Consider the following 20,805-nt stretch of genomic DNA (forward strand, 5'->3'; position numbering starts at 1 on the left):
AAACCCTTCAACAAAGGAGAGGGAGCAGCGACAGACGGGGACAAGGAGAGGCGGGGGAGGGAGGCACGGACGGACGGACGGGCTGTCCGGATGCGGCGAGCCCCCGCTTCGTCGCCGGGGCTGCGTTAGCGCGGGCGGCAAGAAGACGCGGAGCGGCGGCTCTCCGGCGGGGCCGGCCGGCACCATGGGCTGCTGCACGGGGCGCTGCACGCTCGTCTTCCTCTGCTCGCTGCAGCTGGTGAGTGAGTGCCCGCCGCCCYGGGCCACGGCCGCGCTTGCGGGGGGAAGGGGCGCCCGCTCGGCCCGCCGGGCGCGGGGACGGGGGTGCCCTGCCGCCGGGCCGCCCCCCGCTCCCGCCGCCCCCCGGCCGCTCCGCGCCCCCGGCCCGTAAGTTCTGCCGTGCGACGTGAAGAGGATTTAGCGTCCGTGTTGGGGAGGAGGGAAGGCGCCGTCGCCGTCGGGCCGGGCTGGGGGCAGCGGTGCCCCGGCCCCTGCTGCGGCGCCCGGCCGCTCCCGCCTCCGCGGGAGGCTCCCTCGGCCGGGCGATGCCGCTCCCCGCCGGGGCGAAGTGCAGCCTTCCCCCAGCGGTGCAAAGCGGGCAGGAGGGAGAAGGGGGGAAAGATCCGCCGGCGCTGCCCCGCGGCTGCCGGGCGCTGCGGGGCGCTGCGCCCCGTCGGGGCCGCAGGTCGGAGGGCGCGGGCCTCCCGTGCCGGGGTCCTTGCGAGGAACGCACAGAAACCATCGGCCAGAGCCACCCTCTTCTTTTTCCTTTTCTTTTTCCAAAATGCAAAATCTACCCATCCTCTTCTGTGAGTTTTCTTGGGGTTCCTTTTCTCCGATTAAATATTCCTGAGCGTATAACTGAAACAACAGGAAAAAATGTGTCTTCTCTTCTTTGTTTACCTGAAGTTGGCATATTTGTTTCAGAGGAAAGAGTTGTCCAGACAAAACAACAGCAAACAATAATAATCCTTCCTCTGGCTCATTAGCAGTATGATAAAATAATGCTCTTCCTTTAACAGTTAGTTCTAGTCCCAAGAGTATTTTAAAAGATTTTCTCTTTTCTACTGACTCAGAGTCATCATTCTGCCACATGATCTTTCTTTAGATGAGTGCTATTCCTTGTGTGTGTCTGTAAAGAAGAAAAGTGGGATGCACCTACTGTTTTCTCTTAATCCTTTGCTAATCTTTCTGTTTTTCTCTTACAGCAATTTGAAATGGCTTCAGTTTCAGGGGTAATATTAATGTATACTTAAATGTGATACATAGAATTGCTTATTTGAAGCACCTCAGTCTTTTCCAAGGCTTTATATCAGACATACCAGTTTACAAAGGCAGAGAATCTCCATTGTTTGTAGTGTGGGTCTGGACCTTATTTAGATATGCTTAAATGTGATGGAGCTAACTGTGGTATAAAACCTTGAAACAGCCTTACCAAAAAGCAGAGAATACATCATTTGTACTTTTAGGAAAGCTTTTTCAACACATTTCTGGTCTGTTTTTTCTTCTTTTGCACCAGTTTTGCAGATACTGTCCTATTGACTGCAGGAAAATTACTCCTGATTTACTTCTGTGCATGTGGGAGGAGAAACAAACCTGTCTTCAAAAATCTCTCTGTCCGACAGCTATGGAGGTTATAATAACTGTATTTACTGTACTGTAGAATTACCTGGAGGCTATAGAAATTGAAGTAAAGTGTGAATAGCCACCATAACCTGTAGGGAAATGCATATAAAATCTTTCAGAAAAAAGATCATATTTTATAAAAGGCCTATTAGATGATCTAACAACTTTCAAAAAATGACTTTAATATGTAGTCTTTTCTGCTGTACTTACCTGTTTTAAAATAACAGTCCACTGTCATATCTGTATCTTTTAGGCACTGCTAAATGTCTGTATGGCAAAATGCTTTCATTTCAGTTTATTTTCATTTAAAAAATAAAAGCCATGTTTTAGATCTAAGATGTAATCTAGTAGACATGAACTCAAAGCTCAGGTACTTGCCATGATCTCGGTGGTGGTAGCGTTGAATTTATGTCTGTAGAAGTTGTCACCACAGGTGGTTTTAGATCTTTTTCTAACATCTCAGAGGTCATGAGCAAAACTGCATCCCCAGACATTACTGTCATTAAGCAAGATTTATTTTACCTTGCATCCGTTTATGGAGAGGTGAAAGACTTATTACTAACTGTGGACAGCATTTAGATTAAATACTACAAAAGCCAAAGCACTTGTAGTGCTAATTTGTAGCATTTTAAAAGTACAGATGATTTATATGGCTTGAGAAAAACTTTAGAAAAGGAGAAAGATGGCCATGTATTTAAAAGAAAATGCCAGGAAGTTGTTCACCTTGGCCATATTCTAGTCATGTCAGAAAAGGTTTCTGTGAACAGTTTGGGCTTAACCTTTAGACTAACCTTTAGATATCACCTAAGAAAGTTAGACATATATTATAAACTACAGTTGGCAATACCTTTTATAGTGGACATGTGCCATGTAGATTCTCTTTGTTATAAAATGATGTGAAATAGTCAATTCCCTGGAAGCATGTTTGTATCAAAGATTTGGTTCTCATTAGTTCTAAAGATGTAAGCAGTATTTAGTGGCCTTGTAGTGCTGTTTCTTGATTTTTTCAGAACTGTCTTCTTCTCTAACTTTTGTCTGTAGTGCATGTTTATGGAAATATGATGCTGGGATGAAGATCACAATTACTAGGTAAAGAGAACAACAGTTATTGTGTGACAGTCTATAAAATATCCTTTCTCTAATGATGATGCTGTAAGTGCATTAACTTCAAGAAGATTTGTTTGTGTACATTGGGAGGATTTCAACATAACTGAAAACTGATATTACTGTCATTTTAATGTTTTGATCCACAAAAATGTTTATTGCTGAGTTATTGCTTTTACCTTTTGTAATAAATACATTTTACTGCTGAATTCAGTAATCTCAAGGACATTCTGTAGTTAATCTTAAATAGCTTAATTATAATCTCATTCTTAAATGTCAATCCATATCATCATGTGTAATACAGAATTCTGGAAATAATGATAGAGACAGTGTGCTAGGGGGCACCTGTTTGGGAAAAGCTGTTAAGCACAGGGATTCCTGCATGGTTAGCTTACACCTCTGCAGGCTGAGGGCCAAGTCTGCCTCTGAAAACCAAGGGAATTTTGCTCAAGGAAGGAAAACAATATTGTTCCCCCCCCCTCCACACACACACACCCACCTTTTTAAATCCTATGATCTCTTTGACTGTTTTGCTCTTACTTTACTTACTTGCTCTTACTGCAATTAAGCTTTTCAATATACCTTTTGCAAAGTTGTCAAGCTAAGAACTTAAAGGTATGTGTGTGTCTTTCTGTGCATAAATCTGTCATTAACACTATTAGGAGCTACATATACATCAGGAAAATACATCTTAAGGATCTATGAATCCTTCGGATTATAGCCATAATTCTTACTAGTGCCACCAGAAGTCACAGATGTTGGCCTTGTCTGTACTAGAAAATTAAAGCAGCTGCCAGAGATGGTGCCTATGCTTGAGTAGCCACCATGCCATAAAATACTGCAGCATGAAAATGTTTGGAAAATAAAGCAATTGCAAAAAAATATTAAATTCTGGAAGGGGTAAATTGAGAAAGAATTGCACAGAGGTTTAGCTGTGTGAATCCAATTGATGTTAATATGTGTCACACAGTGAAAACCTTCACACTGCTTTGAAAATGTATTTCTGAGTAACTACCATTGCAGGATAATTTTGTTTTAACATTTACATTAAGTGGAAGGTTTTGGTACCAAGAAGTATACAGATATGCAAGCACAAAGAACTGTAAATATTAGAGATCACAGATGAGATTTTCAAAGCAATGAATGGAAGATTAATCAAAGTTACATAGCTGAGTTCCCTTCATAACTTTGAAAATCTCATTGCATATTTTTATCTTTGGACTTTGCTGCACTCTTTTCATTGTATAGACCTTGATTTAGAAGTATAACCTTATGTGGTATAGTTAGTATAAAATAATCTGTTCCCTCTTTACCCTGTTACTTTCCAAATAATTTGTCAGCAGACCACAAGGAGAAATAATTCTCATGGAAACACAGCTTCTGTGAATTAATATTTTGACTAAGAGATTGTTTGGTGAGTGAAGTTGGTCATTTTAATGAATTAATTCTTCTCTTGATATTCAGAAGATTTATGTTTGTAATTCCCATTAACGTTAATTATACTGATGTATGTAAATCCTTACACTTGGAGATAAGAGTGTATCCGTTAGACTAAAAGATAACATTTCGCCATTTATTACTATACATAATGAGATTCCAGTAGTTATGTCGGGAAAAGATATATACCATGCATAGATTTTCATCTCATTTTAAAATGGTTTATAAAGCTGGGAACTATAACTTCTGCTAAAATGCACTTTATGAAATCTTCTGATTTTGACTATCTGTGCTTATATGTTAGCAATGACATATTGCAGTTACTCAGTTAACAGCTTAGGGATTCAAGAGATTTGATAAATTTGAGAAAGTAAAATCTTTGAACCGATAAATTGCTGCATCTTTTTATGTTGGTAAAAGAATCACTGGCCCATTGATTTGGAGATGAAGCATCTTTCCACTGGTAGAGGAGGAGGAGGAAGGAAGAGGGGGGTGTGTATTGTACTAACTTGGGTTTTAGTGCTGAACAATATACTGATTGCAGGATGTTTTCCTTTCTGTTAAGGAAACTCATGTGAGACTGGTAACTTGCTCAGGTAACTCAAATGGCATCCCCAAAACATACAACTGCTTCTAGTGGCTGTGCCTAACAGGTTGATATTCTTGTTCTGCAGATGTATGAATGCACTCAAAGTTAAGGATTGGATAATACACCTCATTCAGTAGAACAAGTTGAGTTAAATCTTTGCAAGTTGACATTCAAAAAATGTATGAGATTATAGCATTTGCAAGATCTCTGTCATCAAGAACACAAGAGTAACAGCTAGCAGTAAGTGATTTTTCACTTCATGTTTTTTGTTTATTTAATGGAACTGCTGGGAGATGTCTGTTATTAAAATACACCTTTTCAGTATAGTGTTTAACCACTCCATACACCAGAAATTCAACCTGAATAGTGAAATCCCCTCCTCCCCAGACTCCACATAATATTTCTTTCAGTTCAGTGATTCAAAATTGGGAATTCAAGACTTAAGGAACCTTTTAGAGAGCACAGGTCCCTAAAAATACTGAACTAGGTGAATTTCTTAAAGAAGCCATACAGCTGCTCCATTCACTTCAACATGCTATCCTTCTGCAATCCCTTGCTGTTCTATCACTGACAGTCAGTTGTCATATAGAAACGTAATTAGATTTTTTTTAATATAATGATGCAGTGAAAGAGTTAAGATTTTAACAATCATAATAGGAATTCCCTGAGAAGTGTGAGTTATATAGACATCCTTTCTGTGTATAAGATCAGTAAGTTTGGGGAGTTAATTATTTTAGGAATATTGGAATCTGCTGATGATTTGCTCCTGTTCCAAGATGTGCTACATTCTGCCAAAACAAAATTCTGGGGCCGGGGAAACACAGTTTGCTTTTTTGAAAATCTTTGAAATTCAGCAGGAAGACCCTGTTGGATCCAAATGGAATTTGGCTAGGACTTGCAGAACTTGAATGTGGAGTAAGGTTTATGCTTCGAGATCGAATGAGAGCAGCACTGGCAGTTGATTAGATGCTGTTTAAATCTTGCTGATTTTGTGAGGTTTGAATCTAAAATAAAAGAGAAACTTGTGAGATTAGATCATCTTACATCATGTCTTTCAATATGTTTGTATCTTATGAGCATGTTAAAGGAATAAAGTAGATCCTTTGAGTTTTGTAGCCAGTCTGACATGTTAAGAAATAAGAAATGATATCACAATTCTTTTTTTTTTTTTTTTAAGTAAAAGTGTTGCATTTTGGCTCATCTGTGCAAATTACTTTTGACATAAATTAATAAATTTAATCGCTTAAATGAGCAATGAGAGTCAAACCAGTCACACAGATCCTTGGTCTTGATCTTGCACAGAAAAATCAGTCGAGGTTTTGTCCTTCACTTGAATAGGGGCACAATCAAGTCATGCACTCAGTACAGATATTGGTAAGACAGTCTCTTCTTAAATGAGCACAGGGAAAGAAGAAGGGGAATGGACACAAGATACAACAAGGGGGAAATTCTGATTATTTAAAAAAAAAATCACTGTGAGAGTAGTCAAACAATGGAGCAGGTTTTCTGGAGAGGTTGTGAAATCTCCATCCTTGAAATTCAAAACCCAGCTGAATACGGCTCTCAGAAACCTGACCTAACTTTGAAGTATGGTCTAACTTTGTATCTGACTTTGAATTTGGCCCTGCTTTCCATGAGGGTTTTACCAGATGGCCTTCAGAGGTCCTTTTCAGCTTAGGTTATCCCATGATTCTATGGTCTTACCCAAGTTTAAAGAATAAGGGCCTTGAGTTCTTTCTTAGGAGGGTATTTAAAATACACGATAATTTAGGTTGCTTTGAGAGAATTAATTTCTTAATGTTTTGGGGCATAATGCTGTGGAAATGAGCTTTAAATGACAATAACAATTCTAGTATCCAGTTGCATCTCTTGCTGTCAAACTTCAGGGTTAAATTAAATGAGAACAAGGAACTATGGGGAACTTGTCATTTATTATTTCACAGACTTTTTTTTTGATACAATATGGTATGTCAGATCTTTTAGGCTCATTAGTGTTAAAGCAAAATAGATTTTATTCATTCCGTCCAGTAATTAATTGTTAAACAAACTGCAGTCATTTTGGGTCTGAGACCCTGTTTTTTTGTCTGCACATTTTTGATTCTAGATGAGTCATATAAAAGAACAGTAATAAGGGACTGCATGGTTCAGAAGGCTGATAATATGATACAGAGTTTTTCACCTCTATGTCACTGTTCAAAATTCACTGCAACTTAGGTGAGGGCGAAAGTTGTCATGGTCTATATGAAATAAGTTAGTGTCTTGATATAGTGTCCATATAGAAATGTTATTTCCATATGTGTCCTAATTCCACCCTTTATGTTATACTAGAAGGATCAGGAGATGGCCAAGGTATTATGAAAACCAAAGCGATCTTTTTTGCCCATCTTTCCTCAGGTCAGCTTTTGAGCAGTGTTGGCAGGACAGTGTTATGAAGTTTTCACTCCATTTGCTGAAAGTGGACATGGCACCCTTGCTAGGAATGTCAGTGCAGGGAGGTGACTGTAAGCCTTCTAATCGCATAAAAATAAAAAATAATATTAGAAAGAAATTGCATGGAGCTTGGAAAGATTTCAGTTTTGTCGTAGGTCAGGAAGAAGTTTTTTTTTAAATTTCTCCTTTTTATTTAGAACATTTTGACTTGAAAATATAATTCAGGTAATAGCAAATAGAAGATGCTTCAGTTTGAATCTTAAAGTAGCTCTGAATCACATCAGATGAAACAGTATCTCCTCATTTATCAAGAGAAGTTAATGCATATCTTCCTAAAGGGTATGCCAACAAGTTTAGGATGATACACTGCTACATTCAGCGCGAATTGCAATTCCCTGACAGAGTAGTGCCAGGAACACTATCACAGATTTTAGTATATCATGAGCTTTTTTTCCTGCGTGTGACCAGTGAAATCTTTGTGATCTCACTAAGGATCTGTGCCTTTGGCAGGTCTGTAAAAGACAGCAGTAAGCTGGGCTTAATCACTGCTCTCTGATCTCAGGAACATACAGAGTACTTAAGACCCTGGTAATAAAAGGTAGTAAAAGATTTTATTTTAGTCTTTTTATTTTTTACTATACTTCCTTATCATCTTGTCTTTCATCACACACAGCCATACCTTGCATGTTAGCTCAGATTTTTTTCTTTTTTTTAATGCCGCGGTGATTTGGGACTTGTTCTTACAAGTTGCTGAATGCCCTCCAGCTCTTATTAAAGTCCCTGAAAGTCATTCTTTTCCATAGAGGCTCTTTACAATGATACGTTCAAGCAAAAGTGGCAGCGAGCTCCTTCCAACTAATGAAGGCCAGCATTACAGTAAAAGGAAAGGAAAAAAAAGTTTTCTACTTAAGACAACAACCAATTTCTGGCAGAGAAATATCCCTTACAAAAATTAACATCAAGAAGAAATAAAATGGAAAATCATGTGGAATACAAGAGAGAATTGAAAAACAATTATTTGTGTTGAGGGTGGCTCTCTTCTTGAATACAGTTGTTTCTTCCACAGGTCTCTGAGACCTGCATTTCTGCTGTAAAGCACATGTGAGGAACAGGAAAAGGAGACATTGAAGGACAGAAATATACTTTTTTGTTCCATCAATACAAAAGTTTTAGCTGAGAGTAATGTGAGGATACTCTGATCAAAAGTAGAAATTATATATAAAGAACATATGACTGAGAATTGAGCCAAATGGAACTTCCCTGAGGAGGACTTTGTCAAACACCAAAGAATCTACAACTAAAGTAAAGGAAGAGGAATAATTAGGAGATGAACCATGAACAGAAGGATCCTGATATGCTTTTATAGTGAGGGTGATGATGCAGGCGAATGGAAGGAAGAATGCAGAGAAGTGCACTCGGATCAACATAAACAGGAAGGGACACGGAACCCTCTTCAGTGGAAAAATGGAAGGTAACTGTRCATGGGAGGAATTGCTGTTTAAGGCTTTAGTGAAATCAAGATCTTAAGAAAATAACTTTTCCCTTCTTTAACATGCTGCTACTGCTAAGCCAGTTTCTCACAGTTCTTTGTGAAGCTTACTGCGTTCGTATCAGACCTTTTGAATAAAAAGAGCTAAAGAAGCACAATTGTATTAGGATGACATTTTTTACTGATGTTGGAATCTCATCCACTTTTAGTTTTTCCTTTTGTCTGAGCCTTGAATACTCTGTACTGTTCTGGGAATGCTACATTTTCACTGCCCTGTCTGCAATCCCTGGATTCTCTTGCAAGAAAAGTACTTTGGAAGCTTGTGTGTGTGTGCAGTGTCCCTACAAACACAGAAGACAATTACACATAATTTTTTAGATGGATTCTATCCTGGAGAAAGGAGCTCATAATATGTCTAAACATGTTTTCAAAATGGGATTCTGTTAAAATGGAACGATAGAGAAAATCTTTTAGGAAGCTCAGTCTCCACCACTCACAGAATAAAAAGCTGAAGAAATCTAAAGCTGGAAAACATAATGCATTATAGTGCAGAAATAACATCACAGGTTATCCATCTCAGTTCTGCCTCTGCTTATGAGCTATTTATTCTTCCTGCTAAAAGCTCACTGTATCTTTCTACTCCACAGTGAGTAGAGTGTTTCACTTCTCTAATATTGTTTTTTTCATGAATTAGGTAGACATCATCAAGGTAAGTGTGTTTAGAAGATTTTAGCTGCAAAAGAAACCTTGCTGCTCCTACAGATTGTCTGAATTATTTACATCTTAGAAACCTCAAAGCCTCTCTGCCTTCTAATCCAGAAGGAGCTACTGTACTCAGAACGCTGAAGAGAGATGATCTCCTCCTGAAAATCCCCTGAGCTATTCAAGATTATTTAATCAGTCCATAGCCAGCCAACCATGCATTTGTAAGGTGCCCATTTGAGTGTACCCCACTAACATACACATCCAAGAAGCTTTAAAATGTCCACATGTGGAAGATAGCTTAGCCATTTCTCACTGCTTCCTGTTATGTCTTCTGTTCGTGAAAGTTGCTGATTGGTGCTCAGCCTCATCTTTCTTCTGATTAAGCAATTTCTGTTCTCATCAACAGAAAATTCTTGGTTCTAATGCTTAACTGTGAAATGATACTATTTTCATTCTTTCTCAGAGCCTGCTCCTATTTTTTCTTGAGCCAAGCAACTGCTTCTCAACTCTTCTCCCAACTATTTCAGAACAAGTTCCAGGTTCTGATATTCATCTATTTTATTAAAGTATGATTCAGACCCTGTTCCCCCAACCCCAAACCATTCAAGGATGTTAATATTTACTTGTAGCTGGTTATTGGCCCAATGAACGTCTGGTTTCAGATTCTCCCCATCCTGAAAATCTCTTTCATGCTTGTGGCTGAGCTGTCTCATAACGAGACCTTTGGCTAACAGTATTGTTGCCTTCTAGAGAATTGGCAGAAATGGCAAAGGTGTTTGTAGTTACAAATCAGACATAGAATTCCTTGGTTAAAACAGGAAAGTGAATAATGCTGCTTAGGAGAGCACTTTCGAACACCAGGCTGAAACTCCAGTCTCGAAGATCCATACCTGTATTTCTCCAGCTTCACTTTCAGTGTTATAAAGATTGATTTACAGATGTGCAACCTGAATGGGAATTCAGTCTAATCCACAGTTAGATGTGATTCTTCACATTCTGTTGGTTGCGCTGCATTATAAAAAGGACTGGTTAGTTTAGAAAAGAAGGCAATGTGAGCAATGGCTAATGACTGATGCATGATGAATGAGCTAGTTATGTCATTTACTGTAATGCTGTTGTCAGAGGGCTTTCAACAGGAGTGTTAGAATGAAACAGAAAAAGTTCTTCCAAGTCAGAATTTATGATAACAAATTAGAAATGCAAATGACAGTAGCCTAAATCCAAATTTCATTCAAATGTCATGAATGAGTTTAGGTATATTGAAGTATTTTAAATTTAGTCATGGATGTCATGAATGACTTTAAGTTGTATTACTAATGTATAATTTAATCATAGTGGTTTGATGAAAGCCAAAGCTGACTGTGTTTTACCAGAAGTAACCACAAAGTGCCAAACTTGATTTAAATTGGTTTAATGTGATCAAGCCCTAAGTTTGGATCAGTTGAATGTACTGATGACTGTCAAAATATAGCTGGTGCAGCTGAGAAGCAGTGTGTCTTCTTGCACAGCAGTAATTCAAGGTGCTTGGAGCCTTGTCTTTAACTGCAGTGTGGAGCAGCCACACAGAGATGTTATTGCATCACTAAACATAGAATTGTGCACCTTGCTGCTTGTTGTTCTGTTGTGGGACAAGAGGTGGGACGGGGACTAAACCTATCAGGGTCAGGAAGAGACACCCTGATCTGCTTAAATTTTCTACATACCCTGGCTTTTTGAAAAAGTGCATTGCATTACCGTTGGAGAACAACACTACCTATACCCTTTTTTGGTCACATTTAACAAACTTGGATCATCTAGAAAGAGTGTGGGGAGAAACTGAAATGAAATAATTTGATTGCATTTCTGTACCTATGAAAGGTTCCAGGCTTCAGTGGTGAACAAGTGAAATTTATTTGCATTAAAAGCTGAAGAGCTGTTTATGCATAGTCTTGTGGGAGAAAGAATATCAAGGTTAATCTGAGATTTTACTGAGCGGCAGAGATTCTGGTCCTTCCTTTGTACAGATAACTATTTCAACATTTGTTATTCAGTTTTCCTGAATACTTGGCCTCTCTTGGCCTATATGACCTGTGAAATTCTGCGCCATGTGGATCTCTTAGTTTCCTATGAGGTTTATACACTGAACTGTAGTTGGTATAGCATGTGCCAGAGTGCTCCAATGCTGCTAGGGTTTCACGCTGCTTATTCATCTGTTGAGGAGCCTTGCCTTAAATCTGGTGCTGAGTTTGCACTTTCAAGAATCATTTGAAGTGCTTAACAGCTAAAGTTGGCCATGCACTAGGATGCGTACCTGAGATAAGCGTTGCCTCAAATGCTTGCAAACCAAAACAGGCAATGCAGTCAGAAAAGGAAGCATGCATACATTAAATGACTTGCATTAGGCCTCACAGAAAGTCTTTGGAGTCCTAGATTTTTTTTTTGCTTGGTGTCTGCGCATGTTTCTGCATATAGTTACCATAATTCCTTTGTTGTATTGGCCACATGTGACTATGAGTGCATTTCCATTTCTGTAAGCAAATTTTCTATATTTGGGTGGACTCATAATTTGGACAACACATTTATTTTTAATTGTGTACTGTTTGCAAAATGCATAGAGGTGCAAAAAATTCATTGCAAGGACAAAAATGTCTTTCTGTTTGAGGAGGAATGCAGTAACTACAAATTCTCTTTTGGAAAGATTATTTTCAGGTGTTGACAGATTTGAGTTGATCCTGACACAATCATCTGGAATATTGTCCTGCAGAATGAGACTTGCAAACATCTAGACAGCCTGGACTGACTGCATGTTTAGTTGGTGATTTCCCCCTGAATTGTTACCTCTGGACACAAATTATTAAAGAAAACAGGAATCAGTTTCCTAAAGGCATCCTGGAGAATGGGAAAATAAACAACTGTCCCCAAAATGCTGAAACTGACCATCTGTATACAGGAATTGGACAATTTTGAGGGAAGGAAGAATTCTTTCTCCTGATAGAAGCACTGATTAGTTTGCATTCAAAGAACTGGGAATTCATGATTTGCTTGGTATGTTACCTTCATCGGCCCATCTGTTCAATTCAGTTTTTGATAACTGGAATTGGCTAGGATATTGTAGCATATTCATTGCAATAGGAAGAAGAAATTCTGATCTCTTGGGAAGCAAAGCTTTAGTTTTTGTATGTAGCTCTTTTTATCTGAATGACAGCAGCACATCTGACAGTGGATCCCAATCTAGACAGAAGAATAATTTCCAAGGCAGCCCATTCACAATACATTCCCTTCCTCTAAAAATGAGGCAATAAATGATCTCGGTGTTTAAAGGATAGTCTCTGAGCCTTTCAAGAACATAAACTGTCAGAAGCCTAGAAACCTGATTGTGCTAAGTGTGGAGCACCTCTTACGGGAGGGGGTAACCTCATCTCCCACTGAGAGCAGTGGCAGTTATGGACACCTGCTGCCTTCCGCTCAGGCGTTCAGTACCTTGAGGGATCAAGCTGTAACCGAGGCAGCTGCGCCACTGACTGGGCTCTGTAAGTGCAGGCACTATTAGATGGTGCCATTAGATGAAGTCATTGAACCATTAGGAAGCCTGCAAAAATTAGTACCCTTTTTCTGATCTAAAAAGTGTTGTGGTTAAGAATATACCCATAGGACATCCTCAAGGGAAGATACCTTTCACACATACTGACTCTCTTAGTGTTACCAGCCAGCATTTCACTAGCGTGAGACTTAGCTTTGTAACATTTCACAGTTTCCTACATCACACAGAGTAGTGCTGGTCATCTATTATTAACATGCTGGCATTTTTTGCTAGACTAAAAGTATCTTCTTATTATCCATTTTCTTATTAAATCTTCCATTACTTTAAGATGCTTTCAAGATCTGTTCTACTCTCATTTTATTAGTTGGAAACAAAGGCTTTTCAACTGTAAGAAATTTATATGTGCTGATTTCTGGATAAGTAAGGAAATACCTCAGATTTTGAGGTCATTTTATTATATATATAAATTATATATTTGCCTTTGTCGTATTTCAGTGTTTATCTATACACAATTTTACTTTTTCATTAGAAATACCAGCTGTACGGCAAGGTGAGACTTTCTCCTGTTATCATCACCGTTAGTCTTTTGTACATATACAGTATTGCATCCAAAGAACTTTAAGTTAAAGAAGTAACATTGTTTGTCTATGCAAATTGATGGGAACAGTTGCATGTTCAATCTGCTTTAAGATGGCCAGAGGCGAGCCAGTTCCCATCTGGGAACCATGAAGCTCCTGGGTTTGCACAGTGCTGTGCCTTGGTTAATAAGCCTGCTGAGGGCATCTTAGCTGAGGCATGGTACTGTGCTAATGCACCCACAAGGCTTCCGGACAGAAGTTGGCCTCTATCTGGACAGGCTGGAGTACAGGCAAAGCAGTCATACCCTTCTGGAAGGTATATGCATGTCAGTTAAATCAATACTGTTAGATTAATACCTATTCTTTAAAGAGGTGTTATTATCCGAGTTTCTCAGCATGGACATTGTGACATTTCATGTTAATTCCAATGAAGGAAATGTTACCAGAGGGCCAAAGGTGTTGAGATGATCCTATCACTAACAACATCGAATAAAGTTTGGACTCCGGTGATCTGTCTTCTAAGTCCCCTGCCAAGATGACTAAACCAATCAAGTTAGAGATTGGAAAGTTACTGATTATTATATGGAAGAGAGGAAAAAAAAAAAGAGCAAGCAAGAATTTTAAGCATTTTGAAACTGAGTGGTTACAACAAATGTACTTATTTAACCTATTGTAAATCTCCTGTGAGCATAAAAAATTTGCTCAATTCTCTCAGAATTTGTCCAAAGTAAGGGGTGGGTGTGTTCTGTAGTATAGGCTGGAGTCTAGCCCACCTTGTTGACCAGATCAGAAATGTATTTAGTGTACACACACCGTACGTCCCTTCTTGGCCTCCATGCTTCATTCCTTTCTGGTGGGGGAAGGGCGAGGTGGTGGGTAACCGAGCCTTTGTCCTTGCATGGGTATGGGTTATAATCAGGATATTCACCTGAACATGGGAGCTGGGTCAGCTGTCTTCTGTCAACCAGCCTGATTAAGATTTTTGCACTGATCAAGATAATAATAATAGTTACTTACCATGCTTTGAGATAAATTGGCATAAAAAGAGAAGACTTAGAAAAATGTGAGGAAACAAAGTTCATTGAYGTACTCAGGATGTAAGGCAGCTATTGCACATAGATGCTTTAGGTGGGAAGGCTGGGTCCGACAGTTATTGCATTGCTGGATGCCAGCTCATTCCCTTGGTAAGAACACCATTTGTTCAGCCCAGTGAGGTTTTTCTCTTTCATTGGTTATTCTTGGGCTTAGCGGAATGGAATGGACCTTTTCAATCCATAACACTGTTGTAATGTGTTTAGGATTAGGTGAAAGGTAAGAATTAAGAGCAGTATTATCATAGAAGAGAAGTATAACAGCAGGATCTCAGAAGTGTTGGATTAATATCCTGCTGATGATGGTCAGGTTCATCTTAAGTGTTTTTGTCTTTGTCCTTTGGCTCAGCAGAGAGGGCAGAATCTCTGAACCAAGCCTGAAATCTCATTATGCTTTCCAGAGTTCCCCTGGAAATTTCTTTTGCTATTTTGATTTCTGAAGTTTTGTTTTCTAAAACTCTGCTCAGGAGTTGGTGAAATAAACTTTCCTTTCATTATTTTGCAGAATTGCTGAATTTTAAGTGCATCAGTTTTGCTCTGTTAATTTCTAGATTCATTCTCACCTTCCCAGTCGTAACCCCAAAACAAACCTTGAATTGTATCAATGACCCTCCCTGTTTAGTAGATCTAGTCTTTCCATCCTCTTTGCAGGTTATTTTTAATCTTTTGGAAATCTATTCTCAATATCCTATTGGGTTAATCTGTTTCCGACAGCTATCCTCAAAATTAAGAATGGATCTGTAACCTTTTATTTCCATTGTCCCCAATAGGAGACCTTGCTTGGGGCCGTAGGGAAGTTGTGACCGAGCCAGGAAAAAAACCTAGACCTCATGACTCCCAGACTCATGTCTTAGACACAAGATTATCATTTGTCTTTTCTAAGCCTTTCTTGTCTAATGCTTTCAGATTCTCTGAAAAATTAGCCTTGAGGTTGAAGTGTTCATGCTTTTTCATCTCACGAAGATAGATTTTCCTTGGGAAAGTTTGGTCATGTCATGCTTGTCTGTTTATGAGCAACAGGGTGTGCAGTGATGATACGACTGAGATCATTATCACCTGTTTTTCGTATTATTAGATCACTCAAAACTCACTTTCCCTGGTTCTCTAGCCACTGTAAATCCATTAATGTCAATTGGAGCTATGGTCATTTATACTTGTTTAATATATGTTTTTAAGAGATGACAGATGAATACAGCCCTTGATGGTAAGTGTTCTTCACATATTTGAAAAACTTGCTTTGACAATAAATTTACATATTCAAATATTTCCTTCCACTACATTTTAAGAAAATGCTTAATAGATTTTGAGAGTATAATGGTGTCACTGTGGTTTGAAATATATGTATTCCAGTAATTGCTCATTTCAGTACCTTCATTAGGAGGTTAGTCTCTCTCCCTAGTCTGCCTCTTCCATTCTCTTCCTATTTTGGAAAGTATAAAGATCATAAACGCAGCAGGACCCTCATGGTTTTTAGCAGAAAGCTGTTTTTACAGAGAAGACTCAGAATAGTCCTGTAACTTCTGTCCTTTCTAGCACAGATTTTTATGTCTGTTTAGAAGTAGCATGGTGGGATAATGATGGTAAGGAAGTTGAAGCCATGGCCAGCAGAACCACAGATAGGTTCATCACCATTTATATTTGTGTGTGTGAGAGAAGTGCCTATAGTTAATGCTTCTAGCCATGGGCAAGTAGGTCTGTTGTTGAACAGGTGACCACTGTACACCTGTGTCCCTGTCAAATTCTTTCAGGGCAAGCCCCATTAACGTTGGGTGTTGGCATGGGATGGACTTGAGACCAGAGTGCCTCAGTTAACTAGTATTTTCGAATAAACTTGTATTTATGTACTGCTAAGGATTTATGTACCATTGGGAGTGGCCTGTGGCTGAATACGATTGGTCAAGATTGGAGGCAAAGTGCAACACCAGCTTTGTCAAGAGTACAAATCCGTATTTATGGACGTCCACAATTGGCCTTTCTATTTTAACCACAAGTTTTTTATTATGTGAGAAATGAAGAAATTATACACAATGTAACAGTTACAACTTTATAATCATCTAACATAGAGCTGGCATCCGCAGAGAAATGATTTAACTCTTTATCAGTTCTTTCTAACATTTTTGCCTATTCTCTCTGCATGCAGCAATCCCTCCAGGACATGTAGCAGAGGTCTCAGAGAGCAGGTTCAATTTATAATAATCCCCTTGATTCACTTCCATGGCACATTTGCACTCAATGTGTGAAGATTCTGTAGCAAAAACATGGGTTCATAATGGGGACCTATTAAGGGGGAGCAAATTTTGCCATTTACTTATATCTCAATGCTTTGCTTTGAACAAGTTAAGGTGTGACCCAAAACCTCATGAAAATCAGTGGAACAAATCTCACTGATTTCAGTAGGCTTTGGATTTGGCCCTGAACGTAGTTTTCTGCAAAGTTTTTTGTGAGCTATTTCTTTTTTCAGAAGCTTAAGTGCACTTTATTAGAATTGCTGTGAGAGGCACAATTTAGGATTCCCTCACTCTAGCTTATTGAAAATCTCAACCATAACATTGTATTAACAGAATTCTTCGCATTTACCGCTCTTACTTGACAGGCTAAAAACTTACTGGTGTCTGGAATTGTTATCTAAAGACCTTTCCAGAAGTGTCGGGAGAGGCATTATAAATGCATTCTTAACCTTTCAGGAGAAAGGAAGAGCTGTGAGCCAAATCTGCAGCTCGGGGCTGGAACCAATACATTCCACAGCAATATGATAAAATATTGGAAGAAACTGAGACACCATAGTAAATAGGCACTCTTCTAAAAATATAAAATGAGATTTTTGAGTTACACTTCATCTCAGTTCTGTCCTCAAGGTGTGGTAAGAGCTGAGTCAGGGGGAATGTCAAAAAGGAAGGCAAAATCTGCTCAGTTTTAGTGGTGTTTTCAGATAAAGCTGARCTTTTCCATTCACACAAGTAAAAAAAAGTGCTGGTTTCATTGTCCTCCTTTGGAAAATAGGAGGGATATTCTCACTGAATTTCATGGGAGAAGGGTTATGATTCTGGATTGGACAATGCATATTGTGAGTGCTGTCCTGCCCCATTCAGGAATTATGTTTGTTGGCAAAATATATATATTATATGGGTTAAACGCTGCCCCATCTTTACTTTTCATGAAAACAATTAGTTTCTTAGTGGGTAGGGGTTCCCTTAAAGGGATGTTTGATCAAGAATGTGTTGTTTGTACAGCTGATTTTGTCTTCAGGCAGATGACCGCTGGTGGCTGCTTCTGACCCTGATTTCAGAAACGGCTAACAGGAGCAGACAAAAACACTTAACAACTTCTAATATTATTTTAGGTATAAAGAACACATAATAAAGACTCTGGAACTTGCAGCTATTGTAGTAATAGCTGTTGCTTATGTTTTGTCTGTATTACAGGTTGCAGTCTTAGCAATACTGGCATAGCTTCACTAGAAGAGCCTTTTAGTGCAAGAAGTGACATACGCCAACAGGATTTTTTTTCCTGCAGGCTGTTATACCACCTCTTCAAATGTATAAGCTAAGCTGAGACAGCTCTTCTCTGCTAATGCAACATTGTTCATATCAAGGGTTTTGCCATCCTAGAGTAGCTAGCTGTGGTAGTGAAAGTTTTCATACCTTGAGCTAATAAAAGTACAGAGCAGTTACGCACAACTTTGTGATAGACAATACATGCCTATGCAAAAGTCAGGCACATAGTCAGCTACTATCAGTTCCACAAATTGAAAGATGTCTGTGCTACTCCTGTTCCATGTAAGGTTAAGAGGCAAACCTTTTCCCTTTTAAAATAATGAATGAAATGTTATGTTTTGAAGAGCGAGAACTTCATTAACGGCAAGTAGAAAATTGTGCATACTGTTTGAACATTGATAATCAGAAGGACCTTTTGTTAGCTATGCATTAGATCAGATATACATGTTTTGTGTTGCTTTAAAAAGTAATTATCAAGAGTTTTAATGATAACAGAAAATAAACAACCAAAAGGATGGGAGAGAGAGAGGGAAAAGGGAGGAAAAAAGAATACAAGGAATGCTTTTGCATGTGAGAGTCTTTTTTTTCTGTTAATATTCTATGCCATATCATTAAAGCCTTATTCTTCTAAAATATTATCTGACCTCTCATGGTCCAGTTGATTCCAGTGGCACTCCTTGTAGCACAGAATTCTAAATAAAGCAAGTAAGTCTGCTGGGTTCAGGTTCTCTGTTTCTGTATTTCTATTTCTTTAGTCTGAAGAGCTCACAGTTTCTCACAAATTTGACAAAAGATGTCTGACAGTGACTTAGAAACMCATTTTCTCAGTCTTGGATATTAGGTAGTTTTCTTCCACATACATGTTACTGTGTTGTTATTTACTGAATGTACAAGGATAGCTATGCCATATGCTACCCAAAGCCATGTACTGAGTGCATATTTTTCTTAAGGAATCATGAAAACTCATTAGAGGAACTGTCAAGACTTAAGTAAGCCATTCCTGTTGGCACAAGGCAGTATCGACCATTGTTTTGTCTAAACTGGTCATAAAAAACACCCAGTTAGGAAAATCCTGTTATTCTACTGCCTAAGTTTCCTTACTATTAGACTCATTCAGTTTGTAAACCACAATCCTTTTCTTCAGAGCTGCCGTGTAGCCAGCTGTTTCAAATCTGGTATTTATGAATATACTTTTTTATACCGTATTCTTACCTACTTACCATACTGAATTGCATTCTTCACAGAATCACAGAATGGTTGGGGTTGAAAGGGACCTCTGGAGATCATCTAGTCCAACCCCCCTACTCAAGCAGGGTCATCTAGAGCAGGCTGCCCAGGATCACGTCCAGATGGCTTTTGAATATCTCCAGAGAAGGAGATTCCACAACCACTCTGGGCAGCTTCTGCCAGTGCTCTGTCACCCTCATAGTGAAGAAGTTTTTCCTCATGTTCAGACAGAACTTCCTGTGTTTCAGTTTGTGCCTGTTGCCTCTCGTCCTATTGCTGGGCACCACTGAGAAGAGTCTGGCCCCATCCTCTTTACGCTATCCCTTCAGATACTTATACACATTGCTGAGCCTTCTCTTCTCCAGGCTGAACAGGCCCAACTCTCTCAGCTTTTCCTCATATGAGAGATGGCTGAGAAATCTGGCACTCTTCAGGCTGGAGAAACCTTCCTCTTAGACCACTTCCCCATTTCATTAAAATCATTTTGAATAATATCTTACCTTCTAACATGACCAGAGTGGCTCCTGCCTTCACATTTTCCACAAACTTAGTAAGGATATGTTTTATTCCATCCTCCAAATCATTAATGACTCTATCAGATGATTTGCCCTATGGAACGCAGACAAAGCCACTAGCAAAAGTTCAGTTATTCCATCTGTCATTGAGCCATTAGTCAGGGTTCTCAGAATACAGACATTTAGCCAGTTTTGCATCTCATGACACTTGCACTTACACCATAGTTTCCTAGCTTACCTTAAGCTAATAAAATGGGAAATAGTATCAAAAATCTCTTTAAAGTCAAAATGCATGACACATCTTTTCCCCTCTAAGCCAGTTCCCCAGCCGCAGTAAGAAATTAGATTGATTTCACAAGGTTTGTTCTCGTCAAATCCATGTAGGCTGATAATCATTTCTTTTTCATCTTCTATGTTTGTTTGATAACTTGGATTTACAGGAATTGCAGGTACAAATAAAGCCAGACCTACTTTTTCTTTGGTCAAAAAAATGTGGTGCAAACATCAGATGTAGTCTTGGTGCTCTGATATCCCATGTAGTCAATACATTTGTTGCATAGTTAATCCTTCTGTACTTTTTCTTTTCTGAATTTTGCCCTTAAAAATTTATGATATTCTTTTGTACTTGTGTAATTTGATCCCCTTGTCTGTTTTTTTTAATGGAAAAGATATTTTGAAGGTTTAATATTGCAGCCCCATCCATACCTCTTTCTGTACTCCCCAAATGATTCTTTTTTGCCTTAGACTTCCCTCTTTCTTCCTTTTGAACACAATTTGGTCAGCCAGTTTGGCAGCTCGGATGGTATCTTAGTTAAGCTTCCCACAGTAAACTTCCATTTCACCTTATGGCCAGGATTTCGAAGTCCAGTGAATGTCAGGTACTTTTGAGTGCTGTGGCTGATGTGTAGACAAAACAGTAGTTTCTCATTTATCACAGCAGCACTGGAGTTGCCACCAACTTTAAATGTGCATCAAGACAGCACTACGGTATTGTTAAAAT

At 39.0% G+C, this 20,805-nt stretch overlaps 1 protein-coding gene across 1 annotated transcript in view; it reads left to right on the forward strand.

The window, feature by feature from the left end:
- Positions 1–184: 184 nt before the first annotated feature.
- Positions 185–20,805, forward strand: part of NKAIN3 (sodium/potassium transporting ATPase interacting 3) — a 339,777-nt gene continuing 319,156 nt past the window's right edge. The window contains exon 1 of the mRNA XM_026054704.1: positions 185–238. Within this exon, the coding sequence (XP_025910489.1) occupies positions 185–238 (54 nt within the window). The remainder of the gene's footprint in view (positions 239–20,805) is intronic.

The sequence above is a fragment of the Apteryx rowi genome, unplaced genomic scaffold (genome assembly GCF_003343035.1).
Source record: "Apteryx rowi isolate R43461 unplaced genomic scaffold, aptRow1 scaffold_96, whole genome shotgun sequence".
Lineage (NCBI taxonomy): Eukaryota > Metazoa > Chordata > Aves > Apterygiformes > Apterygidae > Apteryx > Apteryx rowi.